Source organism: Nelumbo nucifera, chromosome 2 (genome assembly GCF_055504915.1).
Source record: "Nelumbo nucifera cultivar China Antique chromosome 2, China Antique-T2T, whole genome shotgun sequence".
Taxonomy (NCBI): domain Eukaryota; kingdom Viridiplantae; phylum Streptophyta; class Magnoliopsida; order Proteales; family Nelumbonaceae; genus Nelumbo; species Nelumbo nucifera.
In genome coordinates, this window is record NC_142650.1 from 5,358,635 (window position 1) to 5,382,761 (window position 24,127).

Genomic DNA, 24,127 nt, shown 5'->3' on the forward strand with positions numbered 1-24,127 from the left:
TGAACTCATTTTTACTTTCTAGGGTCTGTATCCAAGTCCAATAGATAGCCTGAATCAACCAAGCTAAAGGGAAAGGAAAAGATACATTCTGTTTCTGTACATTTGATGTAAATTAAAACCTATCAGACCTTAATAATACTATTGGTTTGGGACAGTATATACTTTCTTTTTTGATATGAAACAAGGCCAGTTGATTGGAAATTTGGGATAATAGTTTGTTCAATTTTGAGGTGCAGAGAACCTACTGAAAGAGAGAGAGAGATTTCTTTTATTACCAATAGAAAGAACACTCCTGTCCTATGTACCACCCATGATGGCATAAAATCAATTGATTAACTACAAACAAGGTTCAAAGTATGGATACATAGGTAGAGCCATAGAGGTGTATTTGTGCTTTAAACAATGTGCTTTTTAATTTTTTTTTATCTTTTTCCAAAATTTCATTTTTATAAATAAATAAGATTTATTTAATAATATTAAATAAAATAAATATTATTAATATTTTATTTAATAAATAAAATAAAATGTGTTTCTAAAAACATCTTTTAATTGGTGTATCTAGGGGGCTCACTGTTTGGTTAATCGAACCGTGGGGTGTTTTTTCAAATCGAACTAACCTGAATGGTTTTTTAGATATTCGAACCGAAACCGAACTGATGCAATCGGTTAACCATGGTTTGGTTTTTCAAAATTTTTATGCACTTAAAATAAAAAAATACCTGAAAGAGGTGGCAATTTTCCGGTGTCGGACTGGTTGGTGTCGGTGGTTGCTGTTGGTTGTCAGGCATGAGAGCTTGAGAGGTGGCGTCTGGCGGAGCTGCAGAGGAAAGATGAGAGAGAGAGAGAGAGAGAGAAGAAAGAGACAGAGACATGGCATTGGTGCTTACTTGTTGGCGAGGCGGCGATCGATGTTGCCGCTTGGTGCTGGTGGTTGGCATGGGCCGCACGACGGAGATGACAGGAGAGAAGAGAGAGATAGAGACACAGATTCACTCACTCACAGACAAGAGAGAGACAGAGATAGAGGCAGAGACACTGGGGGAGAGCCAGAGAGGCCATTGGTCGAAGGACGATTGGCACCGAAGGAAAGCAAGGGGAATTGCGACACTGGTTGCCAAATTGGCCACTTGGGGGAATGCGAAGACTCGAAGAGAGACTGAGAGAGTGAGAAAGAGAGAAAGGCTAAAGGGGTATTAGGCTTAGGTTTGGAAGAGACAAACAAAGAAAGGGTGAAATGGTATTAGGTTTAGGTTTTGAAGAGACAAACAGAGAAAGGCTGAAAGGTTTTGAAGAGATTGAGAGATTGCCGAGCTTTTTTATTCGATTTTAAAAAAATAAAAAAATATAATATATATTATTGTATATATATCGGCCGATTCTATTAACCGCCATTTTTTTTAAATGGTTAATCGAAGCTGAATCAAAACTATCAGTTTTTTAAGAATATCAAACCAAAACCAAACCGACCAGTTCAATTAACCAATTTTTCGGTTCGGTTTCGATCGATTTTTTCAGTAGATTTGATTTTTCGGTTTTTTACTCACCCCTACAGAACCTTGCCAATACGATATGATACACCTAAATTGGGTTGTGTCGTATCAATACTTTGAACCTTCACTACAAGATTGAATTCAGTTAGCTTTTAATGGAGGACAAGTCTTGGATGCTAGCCATTTTCTCGGAATGGGTCCATTTATTTGATGGTTAGAGGCATTCATTATTAGACTATATGTGGTTTAACAGAAAATACCGAGAAACAGAAAGCTGAGGTACAAATTCTTAAGAATTTTCCCTCAACTTTCTGTTACTATCTTATTTTCAGTCAAACCAAACATAGCCTAAAGCTAGTTTTAATCTTGTAGATCTCTCTTCTCTCTTCATGGGTCTACATAGGCTTCGTCTTTTGCAAGTGCAAATATAGTTAATGACTTAATTTCTTTATTTATCTTTCTTGATTTCCTACTTGTAAGCATCAATTTTATGCTTGGACGTAAGAAAATTAGTGAACTATTTTTTTTTTCTTTTTTTGGATCAAATTCACTCTAACCCTAAATATTCATAGGATTGACTTTGGGTCAGACATGTCAATGGTTCAATCACCTGGGGCAGCTGGTATTTGACCAAATGAACAGTTTATTTACCAACAATCTAGGTTTAACCATCTGGTTCGAACAATTCAATTGTTTGGGTCAATGCCAGTTTAAAAAAAAAATGGTAGGAGGTGACCCATTGGTGACCTGCGACCCAATCTGACCCGACCCAAAATGTCAGGTTTGTACTTGGTAATGACCGATCAGCCCATGATCAGAATTTATAGGCTTAAAGTACTGTTGGGGTAGTGTCAGTTTGGAATTGATGTCAATTCACAGGCGAACGTTGATGCATAAAGTGTGAATTGTTGATCTTTTGAATGTTTATAGCTTTGCAGTGGAAATCAAAAATCTGCATTGGACAAATCCGTACTTTTTGGGTTGGATTGACTTTTTGCCAAGTCTAAAATCTAAATATACATAACATGTATATTCAGATTGTAGGCTGAAAGCCCATCCCACCTTACATTTCAGGCTTGATGGAACGGGCCAGGCCCAGGTATCCCCTTAAAACCCAGTCCTTGTCGGCCCATGAACACTATCGATAGGCCACGAAATACACAGCCAAAGCGTTCAGCTAATCCGAACTCCATTTTAGTGAGGCCATGTATAGAATCTATCAGCCCATGGGCCGGCTTTGATTCCATGGTCGAGTCCAATGGACTTTTTTTCATGGGTGTGCAACGTATCATGGGCTTAAGGCTGAAGCCTGATGCATGGTTTCTAGTTCTAGGGTCAGTTTGGGCGCCGGCCCCAACATAACAGTCCAGTTCTGCATCTTCCATTGCACTAAGCGAAGCCCGGCGGAGTATTTTTGTCACCTGGAAGTTGGAATTCCGTGCATCTCCCATTGTTTAAAATTTCTTTCATTCGTTGTCATTTCTCACAGAATGTCGAAGTTGAATCTTATTGGAAACCTGGGCAGATTGAACGGCTTACTGCGCAGTACTAGATCGAACCAAAGCTTTCTTCCGCTGTTTCAGAGAGAAGCAACGAGGCATTTCGCGACTGATGCAGAGCAGAAAGATTCGTCTCTCGACCCCTTTCTTCGGCCACCTAGCACAGGTATTATGAGCCCAACACCCAGGGTTAGGGTTTAGGGTTTAAGGTTTGATGTAGTTTTGATTCCTCGAAACACTTGTTTGTTAGCATTAGAAAACCTAACGAGTTTGTAACTCGACGATAGTTGTTTGAAATCATGGTTTTAGTATTGAAGTGTTTGACTTATGGGATATGTTCATTCCCGCCCAGCCGTTCACCCATCATCTGCTTAGTTATGCGCACCATAGTTATTGTTGCTAGTTTCAATTGGCTTAGACTGATGAAATACATTTGTTTTCCGATTTGTTCTTGGATTCAGGTTTGGCCTATGGAAGGCTGATTGGTTTTGGAAGAAACACATTGAAGACTGATATTATCAATTTCCTGGAAGGGTGTAATTTGACTCCGCAGGATGTGAAAGTCGAATACAACCGTGCTTTTACTTCAGTTGGCATGTATTGTTCTTGCACGCTGTCATCTCTTTTTATTTTTCCATTCTGGATTTTTTATTAATTTTTTTTGTAATATATAATTGAGCTTTTTGATAATATAATAAAAATAAATCTCATTATTGTAATATTGTTAGTGTTTCTTGCAGCTTAGGAATGGAAATGAACGGTTTCCATTTCCAGAATCCTTCTCGATTAAATAATACAATGATCAATTGGTCAAAGAAACTTCTCTTTTTTTCATGAACAATATGCTGTCCTACAAGTTTGTAAAATTTCCCGTGTGCCTTCATGAAATGTTTCAGAACATGTAATTCATTTCGATTTCGTTTTCATAACAAATTTAAGGCCTAAGGTCATTATTTCAACTGGAGTACCAATGGCTTATTCTAATATATAATAACATGGAATATTGATAATATATAAAATGAAAATGTGCTTATTTTAGGAACTCAAGGAATCAGTTTTTAGTTAACATTTCTGGTGACGATACGGAAATCAAAGTGAAATGATGTCATTCCATTCTGCCTTCAATTCAGCATTAATTCTTTTAATTTCTATTATGGGTAAATTGATAGCACATCTTGGAGATACTGAGAAGTGAGAACCCATCCATTTTTTTTTATTGTTGCGTGCAGGATATTGCAATTCCCTTCTCGCATTGCTTTTGATTCTGCTATTAGGTTGATGAACAGAAATGGCCGCTTGTACAAGTTGGAGAGGGTATGCCACTTTTAGCTTTGAAATTTGATTAATAATGTTGTCCTGTTATTTTTCAGAAGTTAGATATGGGCTAATTACCTAATCTCTTGGATATCAGGCAGATCGTAGTCAATGGGATGTTGCAAAATCATACGATGGAAAAGTTGTAAGTAGATGATCCAAACCATATAGAGTTTAAAGTTTGACAATTGAAACATTACAGATTTTTGGAGCACTTGAGTTGCTCTTTTTTTTTATCAATAAGCACTTAAGTTGCTCTTCTGAGAACTTAATGTTGTAAACTATCAGAGCCAATAGCTAGACAATATATAGTTACAATAGACTTATCTAGAAATACCTATATTTCTATATGGAAAAGTTGACACTATGGGATTGCAAAGACATTTATTTGGTACTGTTTTCTGGGTAGAGAAAGAAGAACAGAAGGGAAGAAGTAGAGACAGGAAGAGAGAAGAGAAAAGAAGAAGAGAGAAACAAAAAATGGAGAGGCAAAAGTTATGTTGGCGGCGCCAGCTTTTTCTTATATAATAGGGCAACACAAAAAAGGGTAAAAAGACCACAGTACCCTTGCGGCCCATAATACATAAAGAACTAATTGTTTTAACACTCCCCCTGAACTTGGGACATAGATGTCAATCATGCCCAATTTGACACACAAGTTATTGTGCCGCAGATGATGAAGGCTCTTTGTGAAGATATCTGCAAGTTGTTCTTCAGGGTTAACATAAGGAGTACACACTTCTCCACTTATGATTTTCTCCCTGATGAAATGCTTGTTAACCTCAATATGTTTAGTTCTATCATGGAGAACAGGGTTGGCTGCAATGTTGATAGTAGCCTTATTGTCACAATAGAGTGACATGGGATTATCAACTGTAAATCCTAGTTCACCTAATAGGTTTTTTATCCACATAACCTCAGCAACTCCATGGAACATAGCTCTATTCTCCGCTTCCGCACTGGATTTAGCTACCACATTTTGTTTTTTGCTTCGCCATGTGACTAAGTTTCCTCCTACAAAAGTGCAATATCCACTTGTAGACTTCCTGTCATCTACTTCCCCTGTCCAGTCAGCATCTGTGTACACTTCAACTTTTAAATGCACATGTTTTTGGAACAACAAACCAGCTCTTGGGAACTTTTTTAGTCTCTAAGAATCCTCTCAGCAGCCTCAAGATGTGTAGTCTTGGGATTATGCATAAATTGACTAAGAACACTCACATCATAAGCAATGTCTGGTCTGGTCATAGACAAATATAAAAGCCTGCCAACAAGTCTTTAGAATTGCTTCACATCTTTTATAGGTTCTCCCTGACTGTCACCCAACCTGTGATTTTGGTCAATAGGTGAATCAATTGGCTTCACCCCCAACTTCCCAGTGTCCTCCAATAGATCAAGAACATATTTCCTTTGAGAGATGAATATCCCCCTTTTGGAGCGAGCAACTTCAATTCCAAGGAAATAGCGCAAGGGACCTAGATCTTTCACCTCAAATTGTGTGGCCAATAACTCTTTCAATTTCTGTATTTCTATTGTCCAGTCACCGGTGACTACTATGTCATCAACATACACAATTAGGGCTGCAATTTTTCCTTCACCTTTCTTCACAAACAATGTGTGGTTTGACTGACACTGTTTAAATCCCATCTGTTGAACAATTAAGTGAAACTTGCTAAACTAGGCCCATAGTGATTGCTTTAGCCCATACAAAGATTTTTTCAACCTGCATACCTTATGCTCACTACCTTTTGCACAAAATCCTGGGGGCTGAATCATGTACACTTCTTCTAAATCATCATTCAAGAAAGCATTTTTAATGTCTAGTTGATGAAGATCCCAATCAAAATTAGCCGCTAAAGATAGGAGGACTCTAATGGAATTCATCTTGGCAACAAGCGCAAAAGTCTCTGCATAGTCCACACCGTACACTTGAGTAAACCCTTTTGCTACCAATCTCACCTTGTACCTTTCCACTGTACCATCAACCCTATGTTTAACTGTGAACACCCACTTACACCCCATTGGTTCTTTTCCTCTAGGAAGATCAACCAACTCCCAAGTGCCATTTTTATGTAAGGCATCAATTTCTTCCTTCATCGCATCTGTCCATTCAGGTATAGATAAGGCTTTTGCCACATTCCTAGGGATAGAGACACTGTCAATGGAGGTAAGAAAAGCACGAAAGGAGGGTGAAACATGATCATAGGAAACAAAATGGGAGATAGGATTCTTAGTAGTACAAGATCTAACACCCTTTCTCTTAGCAATAGGAACATCCAAATTATTAATAGCAGAATCATCAACATCAATAGGAACAAGAATACCTAGGTGAGGAAGATTTGCCTCTGGAGAGTCTAATGGTATTGGTGGCATAGCTTCAGGTTGTTCTGCAGTTGTTGAACTTTGCTGACCCTTATGACGATGGAAGAAGACACGAAATGGAGGAGGATCAAGAAGAGGAGGGAGCTGAACTTGTGCTTGAGCACGTTTCTCCTCCACCCTACTCTCCCTTGAGGAGAAACAAGAAAAAAAAGAACATTCTCAAAAAAGGAGACATCCATGGAAACATAATACTTATGAGAAACCGGATCAAAGCACCGATAGCCCTTCTGAGAGGAAGGATAATCCAAGAAGACACATGGGATAGCACAGGGGTCAAGTTTACCACGAGTAGGAGATAAATTATGGACAAAGCATCGACAACCAAAAACATACATAGGAATGGAGAACTAAGGTTCCTTGGGAAACAACAATTGATGTGGAGCCTTGTAGCCTAACACCCGAGATGGCATACGGTTGATAATATATGCAGCAGATGCAACGGCTTCCATCCAGAAACATTTAGGAAGATTCATGTGCAATAGCAACCCACGAGCAACTTCAAGAAGATGCCGGTTCTTTCGTTCAACAACACCGTTTTGTTGAGGTGTTTTAGCACAAGAGCTGCGATGAAGAGAACTGCATGAGGTAGAAAACTATGTAAGATCACTATGGAAATATTATTTTGCATTGTCAGATTGAAAGATGTGGATCTTAGTCTGAAATTGGGTAAATACCATGCGCTAAAAATTTTGCACAATCTATGGTACCTCATCTCTGGATCGCATTGGATAAACCCAAGTGTATTGAAAATAGTCATCAATCAATGTGATAAAATATTTATATCCCGTCTCAGAAGGTAGTGTAACAGGGCCCCAAACATTAGAGTAGATGATATGAAAAGGAAAATTAGATCTTTTATTTCTCACTGGAAAAGAGTTTCTACAATGTTTACTCAACTGACACGTTTGACACTGCAACTCATTTACTGACAAAGACCTAAATAACTCTGGAAACACAATATTCAAAGAGTCAAAAGACAAATGACCAAGACGGCTATGCCATAAATAGGCCTGACTTTTACTAGAATGACTCATAGACTCTGAAGCAATAAGACCAGATTTATTCTCCAACATGTAGAGACCATCCACCATATTACCTCTACCAATCATCCTCTCGGAGGTCAAATCCTGAAAGACATAATAAGAAGGGAAAAAGGTTATTGAGCAATTTAAGGAATGAGTAATATTGCTAATAGAAAGTAAATTGATAAGTAACTTAGGAACATGTAACACATTAGAGAGAATGGGGCCAAAAGGCAGAGAGATGGTTCCTTGACCAGCAATGGAAGAGAGGGACCCATCATCTAGTCTCACCTTGTCTCTCCCAGAGAGGAGGTTATATGCCTGAAACAATTTGGACTTACCTGTCATGTGATTTGAGGCTCCAGAGTCAATGATCCAAGGAGACTCAGATGAGTGAGATGACACATGGAAGGCAGTAGCAGAGTTACCTGATGTAGATGCAAAAGAGGTAGATGGTGTAAGACTTGAGTCCATATGACGAAGTGTCCTACCATACAATTCCAAATGATCATAGAAGGAATTGATAATCTCTTCCTTCAGATCAAAACCAGTAGGGCGATCATGAGGTACAGTGGGGGATGAAGTCTCTTGAGTTGCCACATTTGCTGAATTGTACTTCTTTTGGCTTTGCTTTATTGGCTTCTTATTTTGATCAGTTGATTTTTTGCTCAACTCCAGAGCCCACTTCAGCTTCCCATGAAGACTCCAACAGGTCTCTCTAGTGTGCCTAGGTCGCTGACAGTGAGTACACCACAATTTGTCCTTATCTTCCACCCCTTTTTTGGAATCACCCTTCTTAAAAAGGTTGCCGCCATTCACATTAGTACCACCCCTAGCTATCAAAGCAACTGGCCCCCCTCCCTCAGAAGTATTCGCCACATTTCTTCTACTTTCTTCTGACTGCACTAAATCATAAATTTCTTGGACTGAAGGGAGGTCTTTACTTCCAAGGATTTGAACCCTAATAGATTCATACATAGGGTTCAGTCCCAGTAGAAAGGCAAATACCCTCTGTTGGGAGACTAGAGTCTTATAGGCTTTGGCATCATCTTCACATTTCCAATTCACATTCTGGTAGTGATCCAGCACCTTCCAAATTGTAGTCAGGTCTGAGTAATATATGGAAAGACTTCTTTCCCCTTGCTTACATGTAGTAGACGCAGCTTGCAGTTGATATATTTTCACATAGTGTCTCTATTCTGAATAGGTTGTTTTTGCTTGTTCCAAAATTGCAGCAGCAGTCTCAACCCACATAAAATTTCTCCTTACTTGTGGGAGCATTGATACAAGTAACCACAACATTACCATACTATTCTCTTGGATCCAGTTGTTGTGTTCAGCACTCCCAGACCTTGGTTCTTTAATTTTCCCATTGGTGTACCCAAGTTTTCCCCTTGCTGTAATGTAAAGCTTAATCCCTCTTGGCCACTCCAAATAATTGAGGCCATCTAATGGAACAGCAGCCATGTGGAAGGTCATGTCAATACTTCCACCTAGTTCACTATAGCTGGAAGACATACCGAGGTGGCTGTATCTTCAGAGCTCATGGAAAAAAAGGACAACTGAAAAGCACTTCCAACTACAGACTAGATGTCTCAAACGCACAAAAGTAGGTTCTGGTATCGGACAGCACTGAGACAAACTTTACCAGAAAAAAAATTCACACATCTGACAACAATCCAACACCAGAAAAGAGTGCAACCACAGTGCTAGGTTATCCCCAAAAAGAAAACGTCACAGTACAAAGGAGAAGGTCCTTCAGTCACAATTATTCATTCAAGAAAGGTCACACAATGACCATAACCACCAAACTGGACTTACCTCTTTGTTGCAGTCACCACCAATCATTCTTGACCAGTAAACATCGCCCATATGGGTACAGGAAGGATCACACGATCCTTACAGGTGTAAAACACCACCCAAAATCTTCACAGCATTCTGTCACCACGAGCAAACAGCTCTGTCTTGGCACACTGCCAAGAAGAAAATAAAAAAAAGGTAAAAACACCTCTCAGATCAGTTTCGTCTGATTTTCCTTTGATCGATCTAGAAAAAACAGCAGAGGAGGAAGAGAAACAGGGTTCAATCTGTCTTCAGGCCCACAGAACCCGCTCTGATACCATGTTTTCTGGGTAGAGAAAGAAGAACAGAAGGGAAGAAGCAGAGACAGGAAGAGAGAGAAGAGAGAGGAGAAAAGAAGAGAAACAAAAAATGGAGAGGCAAAAGTTGTGCTGGCGGTGCCAGCTTTTTCTTATTTAATAGGGCAACACAAAAAAGGGTAAAAAGACCACAGTACCCCTGTGGCCCATAATACATAAAGAACTAATTGTTTTAACAGTTACCTACTAACTAGTGTTTTTATTTTTATTTTATATTTTTCAGATTTTCTGTGCGTTACATATCCAGTTACCAATATGAGTTGCTTCAATTTAATTAGGCATTATAGTATTGTGTTCATTTTGCAACATTATGGTTGCCTTAAAAGCCTATATGAAATTTCCTTTGCTTTTCCAAAAAAAGAAAAAAAAAACTGAAGTAACCTTGTATTTAGCAATGCTAAAAGATTTGTGCACATGAAAGAATATACAGGAAAAACAAAAAGAATATAAACCCCATTTTCCAACAAAAATCAGTGAGTCATAGAAGTTTCATACTTTAATTATACATAATAATCATAGTTTTCAAGGCACCAATGTGAGGTTAGGTGGGCGTGATGCCTGTGAGATGATTTTTTTAAATAAAAAATGAATCCTCTGTGTATGTGGAGGGATAATGGTTGGATTGCTCCATTGTGACCTGGGTGACCAGGGTTCAAATCTTGGGAACAGCCTCTGTATGTGCAGGGGTAAGGCTGCGTATATCTGTCCTGCTCTTTAAATAAAAAAATGAATCCTAGGGTAGTTCCTACGTTCCATATCAACTAGCAACCATCGTGCATTAGTAATTATCTATAATTTTCATAAAAACATAAACTTCATATTCAAATATAGAAAATCAACATATTCATGAGAATAAAAAGAAGAAAGAAAAGGAAATTCAGGAAAAATAGGGGTTGAGCGCCTATTTTTGTCCTAGGAAATGAAGAAAAGAAAAGGTGGAAGAAGAAGAATGTCTATTTTATTTATTATATTCTAAAAAAATTAAGAATATAAAAGCATTTCATAGTGCTATGTACAAAATTAGCTTGGCAATTAAGCGAAATGATCCTCCATGAGCACTTTGTCACCCATAAATGTATATATGTATGTATTTTATTTTTGCTGCAAATCTTTATGTATGTCTGTATGCATGCATGCATTTATGTAGGTATGTATGGACATTGTATATAAAAAATTTAAGTTTAAAGGCAAAAAATTTAGGTTTAAAGGCAAATTTTTCCTCAAACATGATAACCGTAGTTCTTGGGCCTTAATGATAAGGTGCTTTGTATATATATATATATATATATGTTTGATTTTATTTTGCATTTTCACTTTGAATATGTTTTATTTGTTAGCTTATGTATTTGAATTTGAGCTAATAGGATTTTTAAAATAATTAATTTAAAGTTAAACCTTGCATTTTAAATAATACTATTTTTAACATTTTCTTGATTTATTTTTTGTTTTTTAATTTATGCCTTGCTTCGAAAAGGCATGCGCCTTTTGCCTTGGGTGCATAAAGCTTTTTGCACCTTGCACTTTTAAAGCACTGATTTAAACTTTAAAATTATTGATGCATATACATATACATGCATATGTGCATGGATGCATATATACATGCAAATATGAAGACATGTCGGTTTCAGGTTGCCCAAAGCCTCTATCAATGACCCACCCCAAAGGTATGTCAGGTTCATTATTTTTCATCCTAACTCTAACCTGATCTTCAACTGACCCTACATTTTTGGGTTGGGTTTGGGCTAACCCGGTCCAAATTGCACTCCTAGCATAATCCATTCATTTACCAATTGAACTTATTGGGTCTGGTCTGATGAGACCCCATTGTAACTAGACCAATTTGATAAACCTATATTTACACATTAGTATGGGTAATAGGCCTGGTATTCCTTTAGTAGATAAAGTCTCATTTAAAATTGAGTAATGTCCCCATACTGGTTGGTTAACTGATCTTTGAATAAGGTGTCTTGAGCACTATGGATCTGTTACATCATCCAGGGTCCAGTGTCTAGAACCAAAACCAAAAGTACTGCATCAGATCCACAGTTTTCAGGATAACATATATATATATATTGATAAATTTTAAGGATAACATATTTAAATGTGGTTTTGAACAATCCATCCAACTAGAATTCTGCTATAAAAGTGTATAACTAACCTGTTCAACATATTTCAATTTTATTAGATGTCTCAGAACAGCCCATATGATTATATTCGCTTTAATTTGAAGTCATAAAAAGATTTTGAAATCTGGTCCCTAATCCTATTTATCAAAGAATGAGGGAGGGTTATCTTTGTCATACAAATCCAGTGTTGTCAGAATCAAGTTGATCTGGTAAACAGGTGACCAAGTTGGCCTTTTGGGTCTCACAACATTTCACATATGTCTGTCTCTGTCTAGTTGATTCAGATTCTTATCAGGCTGGATCAAAGTAGACCTGGTAACAAATTCAATTATTATCTGGTCAACTAAAATTGACAAAGTCAATACATCTCACATTAACAAGGTTGGTCAGATCATATGTTGGGTTGATCTGTCCTATTGATAGGCCTAACAGAATCTCAAGGAGAAAAAACTTGAAAATATCAGGTCCAAGGAGAGATTATTCATATGCATTCACATAAGAGAATATAATCATGGTCCAAACAAAATCAAGGCCCTTTGTAAAAGAGGGAGCAATTAGTACTTCTGCATCTGATCAAGGTAATGATTGGATAAGAAAAAGGGGGAAAGGGGGTTGGAGTGTAGACATATCTGCTTCTCAGTGAAGCACCATAAATTTTGTTATCTCCTGATTCTGAGTAAAATGGTTTTCAACTTTTTCAGTACAGAGTTTTCTTGTTGAGGGTTGTAAAAAATATGTCTATACTTATTTTTGGGCTTTGAGTCTAAGATCAGATTGGGGTTGGGGCAATTGTTTGGTGCAAATCTCTGGCTTACAAGCATGAGAATATGGTAAATTCGAGAGTGGCCATTTTGTGCCATATAATTCTAATGATTAGGTCTCCATATCCAGTCCATTCCTCCCAAGACCCCGGATGAATGGGACCAACACTAGGTAGTAGCCCTAATCTAAAATCAGGTAGTGGTCCATCTAACTCATCATATCTATCTGTTGAAGAAAATAAGAGTATGAAGTGAAGTATGCCTGACCCCATAAGTGAACATGTGAGGGAGTTACAAATATTTCTGATGATTGATGGTCGTGAACCTTTGGTCAAAAATTGAGCTCTAGGTGTGTCAAACATGTTACTGTGGTAATAATGACATTGGGAAGCATGCTATTCCTTTCTACGTATTCTTTCTGGGATTTATATTCTAAAATTGTATCTGGTATTTTTATTACTGGTAATTGATAGGAGAAACAAATTTGCAAAATGTAATAGCTAGTAATCACATACGAAAATTCTCTTTAGCAATGGGAAATTATGGTATTTAGTTGCATTTGTGGAGTGCCACCCAATATTCCATAATTAGAGGTGTTTACTATTTGGTTGATACAGGTATTAATGCAAGGAGTTCCTCGCAATGCACTCCCAGAAGACATTGAGCGTGTCCTCTCTGGTTGTGTTTACAATTCTTCCAGCATCCAGACATTTGTGAGGTTAGATTAACGAATATGCATCAAGATTCTACATTGCCAAATTGTTACTAGTATCTGATAGGGTGAATGTTTTAAAAAATTTCTGCAGGCCCGCTTTCCCAGATCCAGTAAGATTGGCACTTGTGGAATTTCCTTCACAAGTTGAGGCAATGAATGCTGTCCTTGTGAAGAACAGAAGCTTCTGTCTCAATAATCAAATTTTAATGCGAGTTCTTCAGTAAGCAGACTTCCGTTTTCCTGGGTTATTGGCAGACATTGTTCACCAACATGCAACCCCGGATACTGGAATTTTGATTTTTTTTGGTCCCCAAGCATGTGACTTTAAAGTTTTTCAAGTATTGTAGTATACTCAGATTATGATTTCTGATTGGCATTATCCTATCTTATTGACAAACGACAATTTGTTCATATCTGTTTTTAATATATCTAGGCAACTATATTGGCAGATTTGATGTCATGGTGTTTGAAAGATGTCACGGTATTGCTCTCAGCCTTTCACTTGCAGCATCAATGGTCGTGCAAAGGCTGAAGAAAATAGGTCCTGCCACTTGTTGCAGGTCTAGTGAACCTATAGAAGCAACTAATGCTATTAAAAACCATCTAATTAACTCTTTGTTTTCACTTTCGTGTTTTCTTTGAAAAATAATAAGATAAAAGCTCTCGCAATACTGTGCCATGAGCTAATTGCTTATGCTCATCATGCTTCATTGACAGAATTCTTTCATTGATGAACTGCTTTTCCACTTTAGATGCATATTTTTCAGCAGATTGGTACTTCGGTTCATTAGACTGATCTTCAGAGATACAAATACAGCACTGACGACAATGAGCTAAATAGCATGGAATTGGGTGGGGCTGGTAAGTGATGATCATATAAACCAGGATTCCTCCTCATAATGTACATACAAAAAGGTTCCCTTATAATATTAACACATGCATAAGTTGTATTTATAGTGGCACAGCAAGGCTTCGTGCAGATCTAAATCTAATGTCGTGCGGTGAGGAAGATGCATATACGACATGAGATGATCGAAAAGACTAGCGAGAGCTCGTCAAGTTGTCAGCAGTTCTTGGGGTTTCATCTCATAACGGAAGCCATTTGCCTTGGAGTTATCCGCACACCACACAAATATACCGTGAAGTTCATGGCGATCCTTGAGACTACTGCATGCAGTAAAGAAGCCGTTATCTGGAGATAAGCCTGAGCTGCCATCGCTGATGAAGCTGGTCAAGACCTTACCTCCTTTGTAGTTGGAGCTCTGCGTCTCAAAGTACTGTATAAACTGGGATACGGTTGTGCCCTTTTCATATGCATAAAATTGGAAGTTGACATAATCTATTAGTTACCCATACCTCTTCCAAAGGGCTAGGTAATGGCTCTGAACCAGGTCATTATCGAAGGGGGCTATAGAAGCGAATGAAATTACTCCATTCCCTTTGAGGATCGTTATAAGTTGTCCGATGCACTCAGTGAAGGTAGCAGGATCAGATTTGAAGTGCTCATAATCGACATCGATACCATCCAAGTGATACTCCTTAATGATCTTCGTGAGTGAAGAAACAGAGTTTTGAACCCAAGAATCAACTGAGGAAGGCTGGAAGTAAGCATATTCACCACCGACGCTATCCTCTCCTAGGCTCAAAGCTACCTTAACATTTGGGTGGCTGCTCTTGATGGAAGCAACTTGGGAGGGGCTGAGGTTTTCAGAGTCCCAAAAGATGTTGAAGTTTCCATTGGTGGGGGAGGGAGAAGAAGTGGTGTAGTCAATGGCAAAGGACAGGATGAAATGGAAATCGACATTGGGATTAATGGGGACATCAGAGAATCTGACACTCTTAAACAGAGCTCCGATGTATCCTCGGAAGAGATTGGAGTTTGTTGGAGCTGCGTGGGTTGATGAAGGAGAGACGAAGAGTGTTTGAAGGATGAGAAAGGAAACGAGAAATAGATTATTAGAGCACTCCCTCAACATTGTTGAAGAATAGATAGGTATTTGATTCATCGCAGGGGAGAAGTTGGCACCGCAATAGATATTTTATATACTTCTAGTCAGACCTTACAGTTCGAAAGCTAACAAGCAAGGAAAAAAAGAGACGTAACCAATTTTGAGAAGACCGATGGATAAGAAAAAGGGTTTGGTTGGTTGTGGTGTGCCGTTGCTGTAGTTGTTATTTTAGTGTCTCCTTGTCTGTTGTTTGTTGATTTTTCTTTCAAGGCTATGTTTGGTTGCAATGCAAAAAAAATTGCACTGATGCAAAACCATGGCAGTGCAAATGATTTGAGTGTAAATTCTGACCTATTTTTGTTTTAAATTTTAGATTATTTTGTTTGATTACGGTACAAATGTAAATTAAGAAAATAAAGTAAAAGTCCAAAACAAAATTAAACAAGAATTTGCATTTTTTACATTTCCACTCCTTTGCATTTGTATTAGTGCAAATAAATTTGCATTTCCACTCCTTTGCATTTGTATTAATGCAAATAAAGGATTTAAAATGTAGCTTTCACTGTAGAATTTCGAATTCAGGGGTGATCATTTTCAGCCTGGCCTGGTCCAGAAATTTAAGGTTTGGTCCTAGGCCCCCCCCTTACCCACCACACACACATATATAATACACACACACACATACTAGTAAATATGATGCACGTGACAGTATCTTCAAGACAAAACTATTTTCAATTCATGGACAGCTTTTGAACAGTTATAAGTGGGCAGTTTTTGGAGTGAGAGTAAAGGACATATATACCCTCTTTATGCCTGTTATATGCTATCTAGATAAAGGATAGAAAATGTCCAATAAAAATTACAAAAAAAGGGACATTCGCTCTTTTATAAGTAGTATAGATATAGATATATATATTATTGAAGAGTGTTTGAAAGATGAGAAAGTAAACGAGAAATAGCTTTATTAGAATATTCCCTCAATTGTTTTTACATTGTACATGTTTGTATTTACACTATTCCCAAACTGAACCTAAAAAGAAGAGACATAACCAATTTTGAGAATGCTGATGGATAAGAAAAAGGGTTTGGTTGGTTGTGATGTGCTGTTGCTGATTTTTCTTTCTAGGATTTAATATTTACCTTGCACGGTAGAATTACGGTTAGGGGTGATCAATTTCAGCCCAGTGCCGGCCCAGAAATTTCAAGCTTGGGCCTAAGATTTGTTCTTAGGTCCAGCCCTTTTTTACATATACATAAATTATATGTATATATGTCATTTTATGATTATATTTTATATATAAAATAACACTTAAATTCATATATACATAAATATATTATATATTATATATATTTAATATTTATAAATAAAGCTTTAGGCCCGGAATCCATCCTTGTGCGGTCCATGATCACCCCACACTAGGTAATGGCCACTGCTGCGTACCTAATTGTCAATCCATAAATTGCATGCGGGTCAGCAGTTGAAAAGGAGAAAAAAAGTTTCAAATGGCTGATCTCCATTAGAGTGGGTCTATTGATTGAAGTTGAATTATGTTCCCCTATCTAGATAGAATGCATGGGGAACCACTGGATTGGTTACCTGTTCAATCTCACGGTCCAAATCAATCGTCAAAAGGTCTTTCACCATTTATATCTCAGTCTCCGCTGCTGTAACACAACCTGTCACGTAAAAGAAAGAAAGAAATCCAGTCTACTAGTCTATGTCCCAAATGAGGTGAGGTTGGCAACTTTGGAAATTTAATTTCTTTGAAGTGGATCTAGAAGAACTTGGGCAACTCTTGCAATGGACCATCTCGGTTTCGATCCTTTACCTCTAGTTGAGTTGAATGGTTTGAGTTACTTGTCTGATTCTATGACCCTGTTCGTTTTCAATTACTTGAGTATGTGAGTTAAGTAAAACTTGCCTGAATTCGTTTGATTTCAGTGTTTTTGTGCAATGAAAGTTATGCAGGTAAAGGGAGAGATGGGAGGGAGGGAGCGTTATTTTAAAGTATCGATACGTATCGGCCCGTATCGTATCGAGAGCACTTGATATGCCCTTACAGAGGATGTATCGGGGTTCTGATCGGTTAAGGGGGTGGAGCAGTCTTATACTGGCCCTCTTGAACCAATTTTGAAAAAAAAAGTAAAAAAAGAGTACTAATACTGTCCGATATGCCCCTATCGGTGTATCGATATTTAGAACCATGCTTTCTAGTATCTTAGCCTACCGTGAGACCCAATATAACGACATACCAATATGGGAATCGTAGTCAATGCCCATTTGACCAACTTACCCTGCTAAATACTGGCAAACAAATGGGGCCTATGTATTTGAGACCAGAAATCAAAAGCAAAAAGCATAGATAAGGTTTAGTGTTTTCTTGCATGCCTCATGATCCTTGTAAAACTCACCAAAAGCCCATTGGGCTTGAAGTGTGAACAAGCATAGGCCCACCCATACCTTGTACTGAAACTTAATTAATTATAATGGGGTAATGAGGGTCGAACATTAGACCACTTGGTCAAAGTGGCTTTGATACCATTTCAAAGAACCATTCAACTTAAAAGCTTAAGCTGTTAGGTGAGGTCATTGAATAAGTTGATAAACCCTCCAATTTTCAGATTATCTTCTCGAAATTAAATTGAATTTCAAGATGCACATTACAAATAAAAGAAAATTACATCTCGTCTTTACCCAGGATTCCTAATCTTGACATGCAAATGTGGAGATCCTTGGCATGCTTAGTGGGAGACTCCAAAAAATCTTGAAAGTCACAAAACAAAGATAAAAATCGAGAATTACTTGGAGGTAGGGGTGGATTCGAGCCGAATAGTATGAGGCTTGAGCTCGACTCGCCTAGAAAGTACAAGGCTCGAGCTCAAGCTCGAATTCAGTTCGAGCTAGAACCTTGAACTTGAATTTGACTTGAACCAAAAACTCGTAAGCTCGAGCTCAAACTTAACTGCTCAGCTCGTGGCCAACATGGAGGTACCTGTAATTTGGGGGTAGTGATAGGTACTTTCAGAAATCAATACTGAAGGGAGGTACCCTGCTCTGTACTTTCACTTCCAACACTGAGGTATCATAGTTTTAGACTTGCCTACTTCCTGAAAGTGCTAAATCCGAAACACCCTTTATTTTGGGTACCATGTACTCTTTGAAATCAACACTAAGTCTGGCCATCTGGAGCATATAATGTTACGTGCACTTTGATATCCCAAAGCTCAGAAAGCAAAATTTTATCCAAACACAAGTTATTGAGGAGGGATGCAGCTGTTAAGTGGCTGAATTTGAAGTTTGTTGATTATTATCAATACACGGCTGAAGACCAATTTGTACGAGGATCCGTTTTATATAGGAAAAATCTATGATGCCGGAATACATAATATGATACCGTATACCGCAAAAGGCTTTGACCAATCAAAACCCTCCTTCAATTTTGATAAAAACCCACATTATCGGTTTTATATAGGAAAAATCTATTCCGCATATCTTCCCGGCCGGCATCCCATGAAAACCCACATTATCCAAGAAGTCTGTCAGATAATATTAACTGCGGTGCTTACAGGTCAGAAGGCGGTGGATATGCCTAATAAGTACCTGCCATATGGCCAAATTTAAAGGTGTTAATGGATCAGTTTTGGATTGGACTTCTAAAAGTCTAAAATCAATTTGAATGGATTGGAAGGACCAATAAAATATACATTGGATTAGACCAATCTGATCTAAAATATTTATTAAATTGGATTAGATCGGGTCTATTCATAATAAATTTATATTGAATTGGATTGGATTATTAGATTAAGCTAATATCTAGTCCATTAATATAAGATAAGAATACATGTGTCAATGGACCGATTTAAGTTGAAACCATCTAAATCAAAATGAATAAAACCTGGTCCATTTATAATTTCAAAATGAAAACCATCTAAATCAAAATGAAAAGTTCAAATTTCAAACATTGAATAAAACCTGGTCCATTTATAATTTACAATGGACTCACATTGGACTGATCGGATTGGACCAAATCCGGTCTAACTGACACGGTGACACCCCTAGCGAAACGTTTGATTTGAAAGCATACCACCTGACCAATTTTAATTTGGCCTGGCGTGGCATGAAGATGTTTTGCTGACGTGGCATGGCAATAGGCTTATTTCTTTATTAATTCTTTATTTTTATCACAAATATTAAAGCTAGTACGTACGTAGTGATAATAAGACTAAGTAGCCAACAGTTCTTGCGATTGCATCTCGTAAACGAAGCCATTCGCCTTGGAATCATCTGCGGACCACACAAAGATGCCATAAAGTTCACGCCGACTCTTAAGGATGTCGCACGCAGTAAAGAAGTCGCCGTCCGGCGATATTCCACGGCTGCCATCGCTGATGAAGCTGGCCAACACCTTACCTCCCGTGTAGTCAGATCTCTGAGCTTCAAAGTATTCTACAAACAGCGACACGGTTGTGCCCTCGTCGTACGCATAGAATTGGAAGTTGACATAATCTATGAGATATCCGTACTCCCTCCACAGAGCCAAGTAATGGCTCTGCACCTGTTCGTCATCGAAGGGAGCTATTGACGCAAATGAGATGACTCCCCTTGCTTTGAGATTCAGAGACGAAGTGCTCGTAGTCGATATCGATGCCATCTAATTTATAATCCTTGATGATCTTTGTGAGCAAAGAAACTGCATTTTCGACCCAGGAATCAACCAAGGAGGCGTTGAAATAAGCAAGGCCGTTTCCGACGCTGTCGCCTCCTAAGCTCAATGCCACCTTCGCGTTTGGGTGGCTGCTCTTGATGGAGGGAGTAGACGCTGAAGTTTCCGTTGGCGGTGTCCCAGTAGACGCTGAAGTTTCCGTTGGTGGTGGAGGGAGAAGAAGAGTTATCTAGGACGGAGTCAATGGCAAAGGCCAGAATGAAGTGGAATCTGACGTCGGGATTAATGGGGACGTCGGAGAAGGTGACGTTTTTAAACTCAGCTCCGATGTACTCCCGGAAGAGATTCGAGTTTATTGCATGGGTTGGCGAAGGAAAGGTGATCAAGAGAGCTTGAATGAGAAGGGGGAGGAGAAGCTTGGAGGTGGACTTCTTCATCTTTGCTCAAGAGTAACTAGCTAGCTAGATACGTGTCCGAACTCCGAAGACTGAGAGAAATCCACATGGTAAGAGATATATTTATACTCTGATCTCTGATTTACCCAAGATAAACCAGAAGAAGGACTGAAAATTTTAAGAACAGCAGACTGAAAGGTGACTGGGTAGCTCTATTTTGCACTCAGACTGAATCGTCATAAAACATCCATTAAAGTCGTGGAAATTGGGACCTGACGACTTAAAGAAAGAAAGAAAGGACAGTGTGATCAAATGGAACCTTATCGGGATTGCTGGCTACAGTGGGATGAATTTCTATAATGCCATTTGCAGTCATGTACAGTTACAAGAAGACAATCAAATTAATATGGATTCGGTTTACAGTTTGTTGAAATGGCTCTGTTACAAAAGCTGAATTAAATCAATCTAGTTCACTTCTTAATTGTTTTTTCAGAGATTTGTATCAAATAGATATAGGTTCAGATCTTACAATAACCACGGGGTCGAGAGTTGAGACCAGAGGCCAGGATATATAATGAATGAAGCAAACTTATGGGGATTTAGACTTCAACAGGGACATGGCAATCTGTTGGGTCAATGATTAATTAGCAAAACGAAGATCAGCTTATTTAAAATTGATGGAAGGGATCCTTTTAGTTTCTTTCTCTTTCTCTTTCCTGTATAACCCTATAGGTGTTTATTTAGGCTCAGTATAAACGCAAATACAAATATGTACGGTACAAATATATAGAAAATAATATATAAGGTTTTGCACTTTAAATGGGCAGTAGTGCACTGATAGATGGCAAAGCTGTTTTATTTAGATGTGCAGTAATTAGGAGACAGGCCGTTAATCAAATACAAGCAATTGGGCCACTTTATTAATTAAGAGAACAATGATATTTGTGAGAGGTTTATTATTATTATTATTATTATTATATAAAATAAACCTCTCACCTTAGTTTACCTGATACCCTAATGAGATTGTATTTAACACAAGTACCCACTTTCATTATTAAGTATGGGAAGACAAATCTATGATGTGGGAGATATATGATACTAGAAGATCTTTGACCAATCAACCCCCACATTGTGGAATTTTAATAAAAGCATCTGATTCGTTACCATCTTATGATACCAATTGATTAGTTACAAGAAAAATTTCTGGTATCATAGTCAAACTCTAATATGTTTTATAAGAAATGATATAATATATATAAAGGGTTAAGAGAGTTAATAGTATTCAAATAGAAGGGTTATATAAAAAGATTCAAATTGACTGAATTAAAGAACCTTTTTTTTGGTTACATGGGTAGAAGCAAGTTTGCTAATTGGGTCATTTAGGTTGTGTTTGGTACTATTGCCATTTTTACTTGCAAATATTTGTGTTGATTAATACAAATTTTTAGGAAATTGTCTTATCACATCATATCAGATATCCACTAAAAATATATAGGCATTGGATTAAGTGTTGGCATTCATAGTAGAAATACCAAATTTGACATTTCATGTAGAAGCAACAATGTTACCCCATGTTGTATTGATTACTCCAAACATTTGTGGTAGGAAAAGAAATATTCTCATAAAATTTATATTGACCGTAATAAAACGTGGCAAGTAGAAGTGACAATAGTACCAAATACAACCTCAGTGAACAAGGTTGAATGAATAAAGAATATTTCCATATGATGAGCTTCGACCCAAAATGGCTCCACTTTAAAATTTCTATCATCGGGTCAAATTTGAGTATAAATGCCCTTTCCAAGTGTTCAATATAACTATTGTCTTTCAGGTTAGTCTTATATATGCTAAAGTACCAATCAAAACATTAACTCAATATGGTTAGGGGAAAACACTAATACTATTATACAAAGAGTAAAAGGTTTACTTGACTCCATGATTAAACAGGTGCTCAATTTACCATCTTCCTCAGTTCGCATCGAATTCAAATAAACCCCCCACAAGACTGTCCCCACACCGTTTCACAGTACATCCCTGTCGTGTATTAGAAACATCTATAATACCTAAGACTGCTCAATTTATCATCATTCCTGATATTATAATTGAGAGATATTTCCAATACACAGTGGAGATGTGGTGTGGGCCATTGTGGGGGGCTGATTCGGGCTCGTTCATAACATAGAAGAAACCACCCTTAATTGGGTTGTCCCTGAAAATAAGAAACTGAAAAAGATTAATTAATGTTTATGCATATACATTAATTTGCTTCTGGCCTCCCTCCTAATTTTACGATTGGGTATTATAGAATCTTAAACTTTCCAAACACTGATGCCTTTATTGGCATGCGTAGAACTGTGTCGATATAAACATAATCAATGGCGTGCCTATTTTCTCTACACAACCCAATGATGGGTTTGGACTAATAATGGGTTTGGAGACGGGCTCCGGTCCATTCTAATAGGGAGCAAGCAAATGAGAATACGAGATGCTGGGATCTCAACTTTCTCCAAAGTTGTTTCAGCTGTTCATTGCATGAATGCATATCTAAAGTTTCAATGGTCGAAACAAGTTTTGAGAAAGGTGGGATCCATGCTTCAAATAGAGCTTGAATTCATTCTCTCGTTTGGTAATCAAGTCGAGTTTGAGCTCAATAAAATTTAGCTCATAAAATTCATGAGCTTAATCAAGCTTATATTATATATAATAATTTTAATTTTTGTATATAATTTTTAAATATATATTATTTTTTATTCAAAGCTTGGCACTATTGAATTTGAGCCAAACTAGCTCAAATATATGAACTTTTGAGTCATATTCAAGGTTTTTTTGGTATTAATCAGTATTTGGCATTCTGAACCGCACCACCACTGGGACAATTCATCCAACGCATCAACTGGACTACCCCTCAGTTGGCATATTCATGTACATATTTATACCTCAAACTGAGTTCAATCCCGAACTCAAACCCCTTGTTTTTCTACAGAGCTTAATTAACCAGATATTTAGCTCAACTTAACTTAATCCACCCCTATTCAGTCAGATACAAAATGATCAATTTTATTAGTCGACAAGGGAAAGAAGGCATTACCATTTCCAGCCCCAGTGCTACTCAATTTATGTACCCTCTCAAAAGCTCGGAATTGAATCATTGGTAGCTAATTAGCCATGTCTAAAAGATAGAAACATCATTTTTGGCTGCAAACATCAAATCTTTTCATCCTTTTTTTGCTCTGCTTGATGGAACCTACTCATCGTATTGATTGGTGTTTGCCCACGTGAATATGGGACGATTTCAGTTGGCATCCATTCGGCTAGGCCCAGTTAGGCTTTGAAGAATTCTACTTTTAGAACAGAGACATGGGCCTAGTAGAAACCTGTATGAGACTATGAGCTAAAACCCAAGTACTGAGCGTGACATACATTAAAAATCAATTGCTCAAACGGCAGAACAAAGTGATTGGGTTTGATTAGGGAATTGGGGCCCAACACAACCCTGTCTATTTGATCAAACTAGCAGATCTCTGTCATTAAGATTGTGGTTTAGGCTGCATTTGGCATTCCTTATTTTTGAAGGACTTATCTCCTTTTTGCAGTTAAAAAGTCAATATTCATAATGCTCAATTTAGAAAGAGTATAAATGCAAATATGTAT

At 37.8% G+C, this 24,127-nt stretch overlaps 1 protein-coding gene and 2 pseudogenes across 2 annotated transcripts; 1 reads left to right on the forward strand and 2 right to left on the reverse strand.

Moving 5' to 3' along the window:
• The first annotated feature begins 2,832 nt into the window (after positions 1-2,832).
• LOC104594694 (Ribosomal protein S24e family protein) lies at positions 2,833-13,916 on the forward strand. The gene is made up of 6 exons (XM_010255112.3): positions 2,833-3,155; positions 3,451-3,586; positions 4,219-4,303; positions 4,401-4,448; positions 13,371-13,471; positions 13,560-13,916. The coding sequence occupies exons 1-6, from the start codon at positions 2,981-2,983 to the stop codon at positions 13,690-13,692; spliced, it is 678 nt and encodes a 225-aa protein (XP_010253414.1). The 5' UTR covers positions 2,833-2,980; the 3' UTR covers positions 13,693-13,916.
• Positions 13,917-14,178: 262 nt separating this feature from the next.
• Positions 14,179-15,839, reverse strand: LOC104594695 (chitinase 2-like; annotated as a pseudogene). Its single transcript, XR_016083163.1, has one exon. The product of XR_016083163.1 is annotated as a chitinase 2-like (transcript).
• Positions 15,840-19,620: 3,781 nt separating this feature from the next.
• Positions 19,621-20,551, reverse strand: LOC104594696 (chitinase 2 pseudogene; annotated as a pseudogene).
• Positions 20,552-24,127: the final 3,576 nt, after the last annotated feature.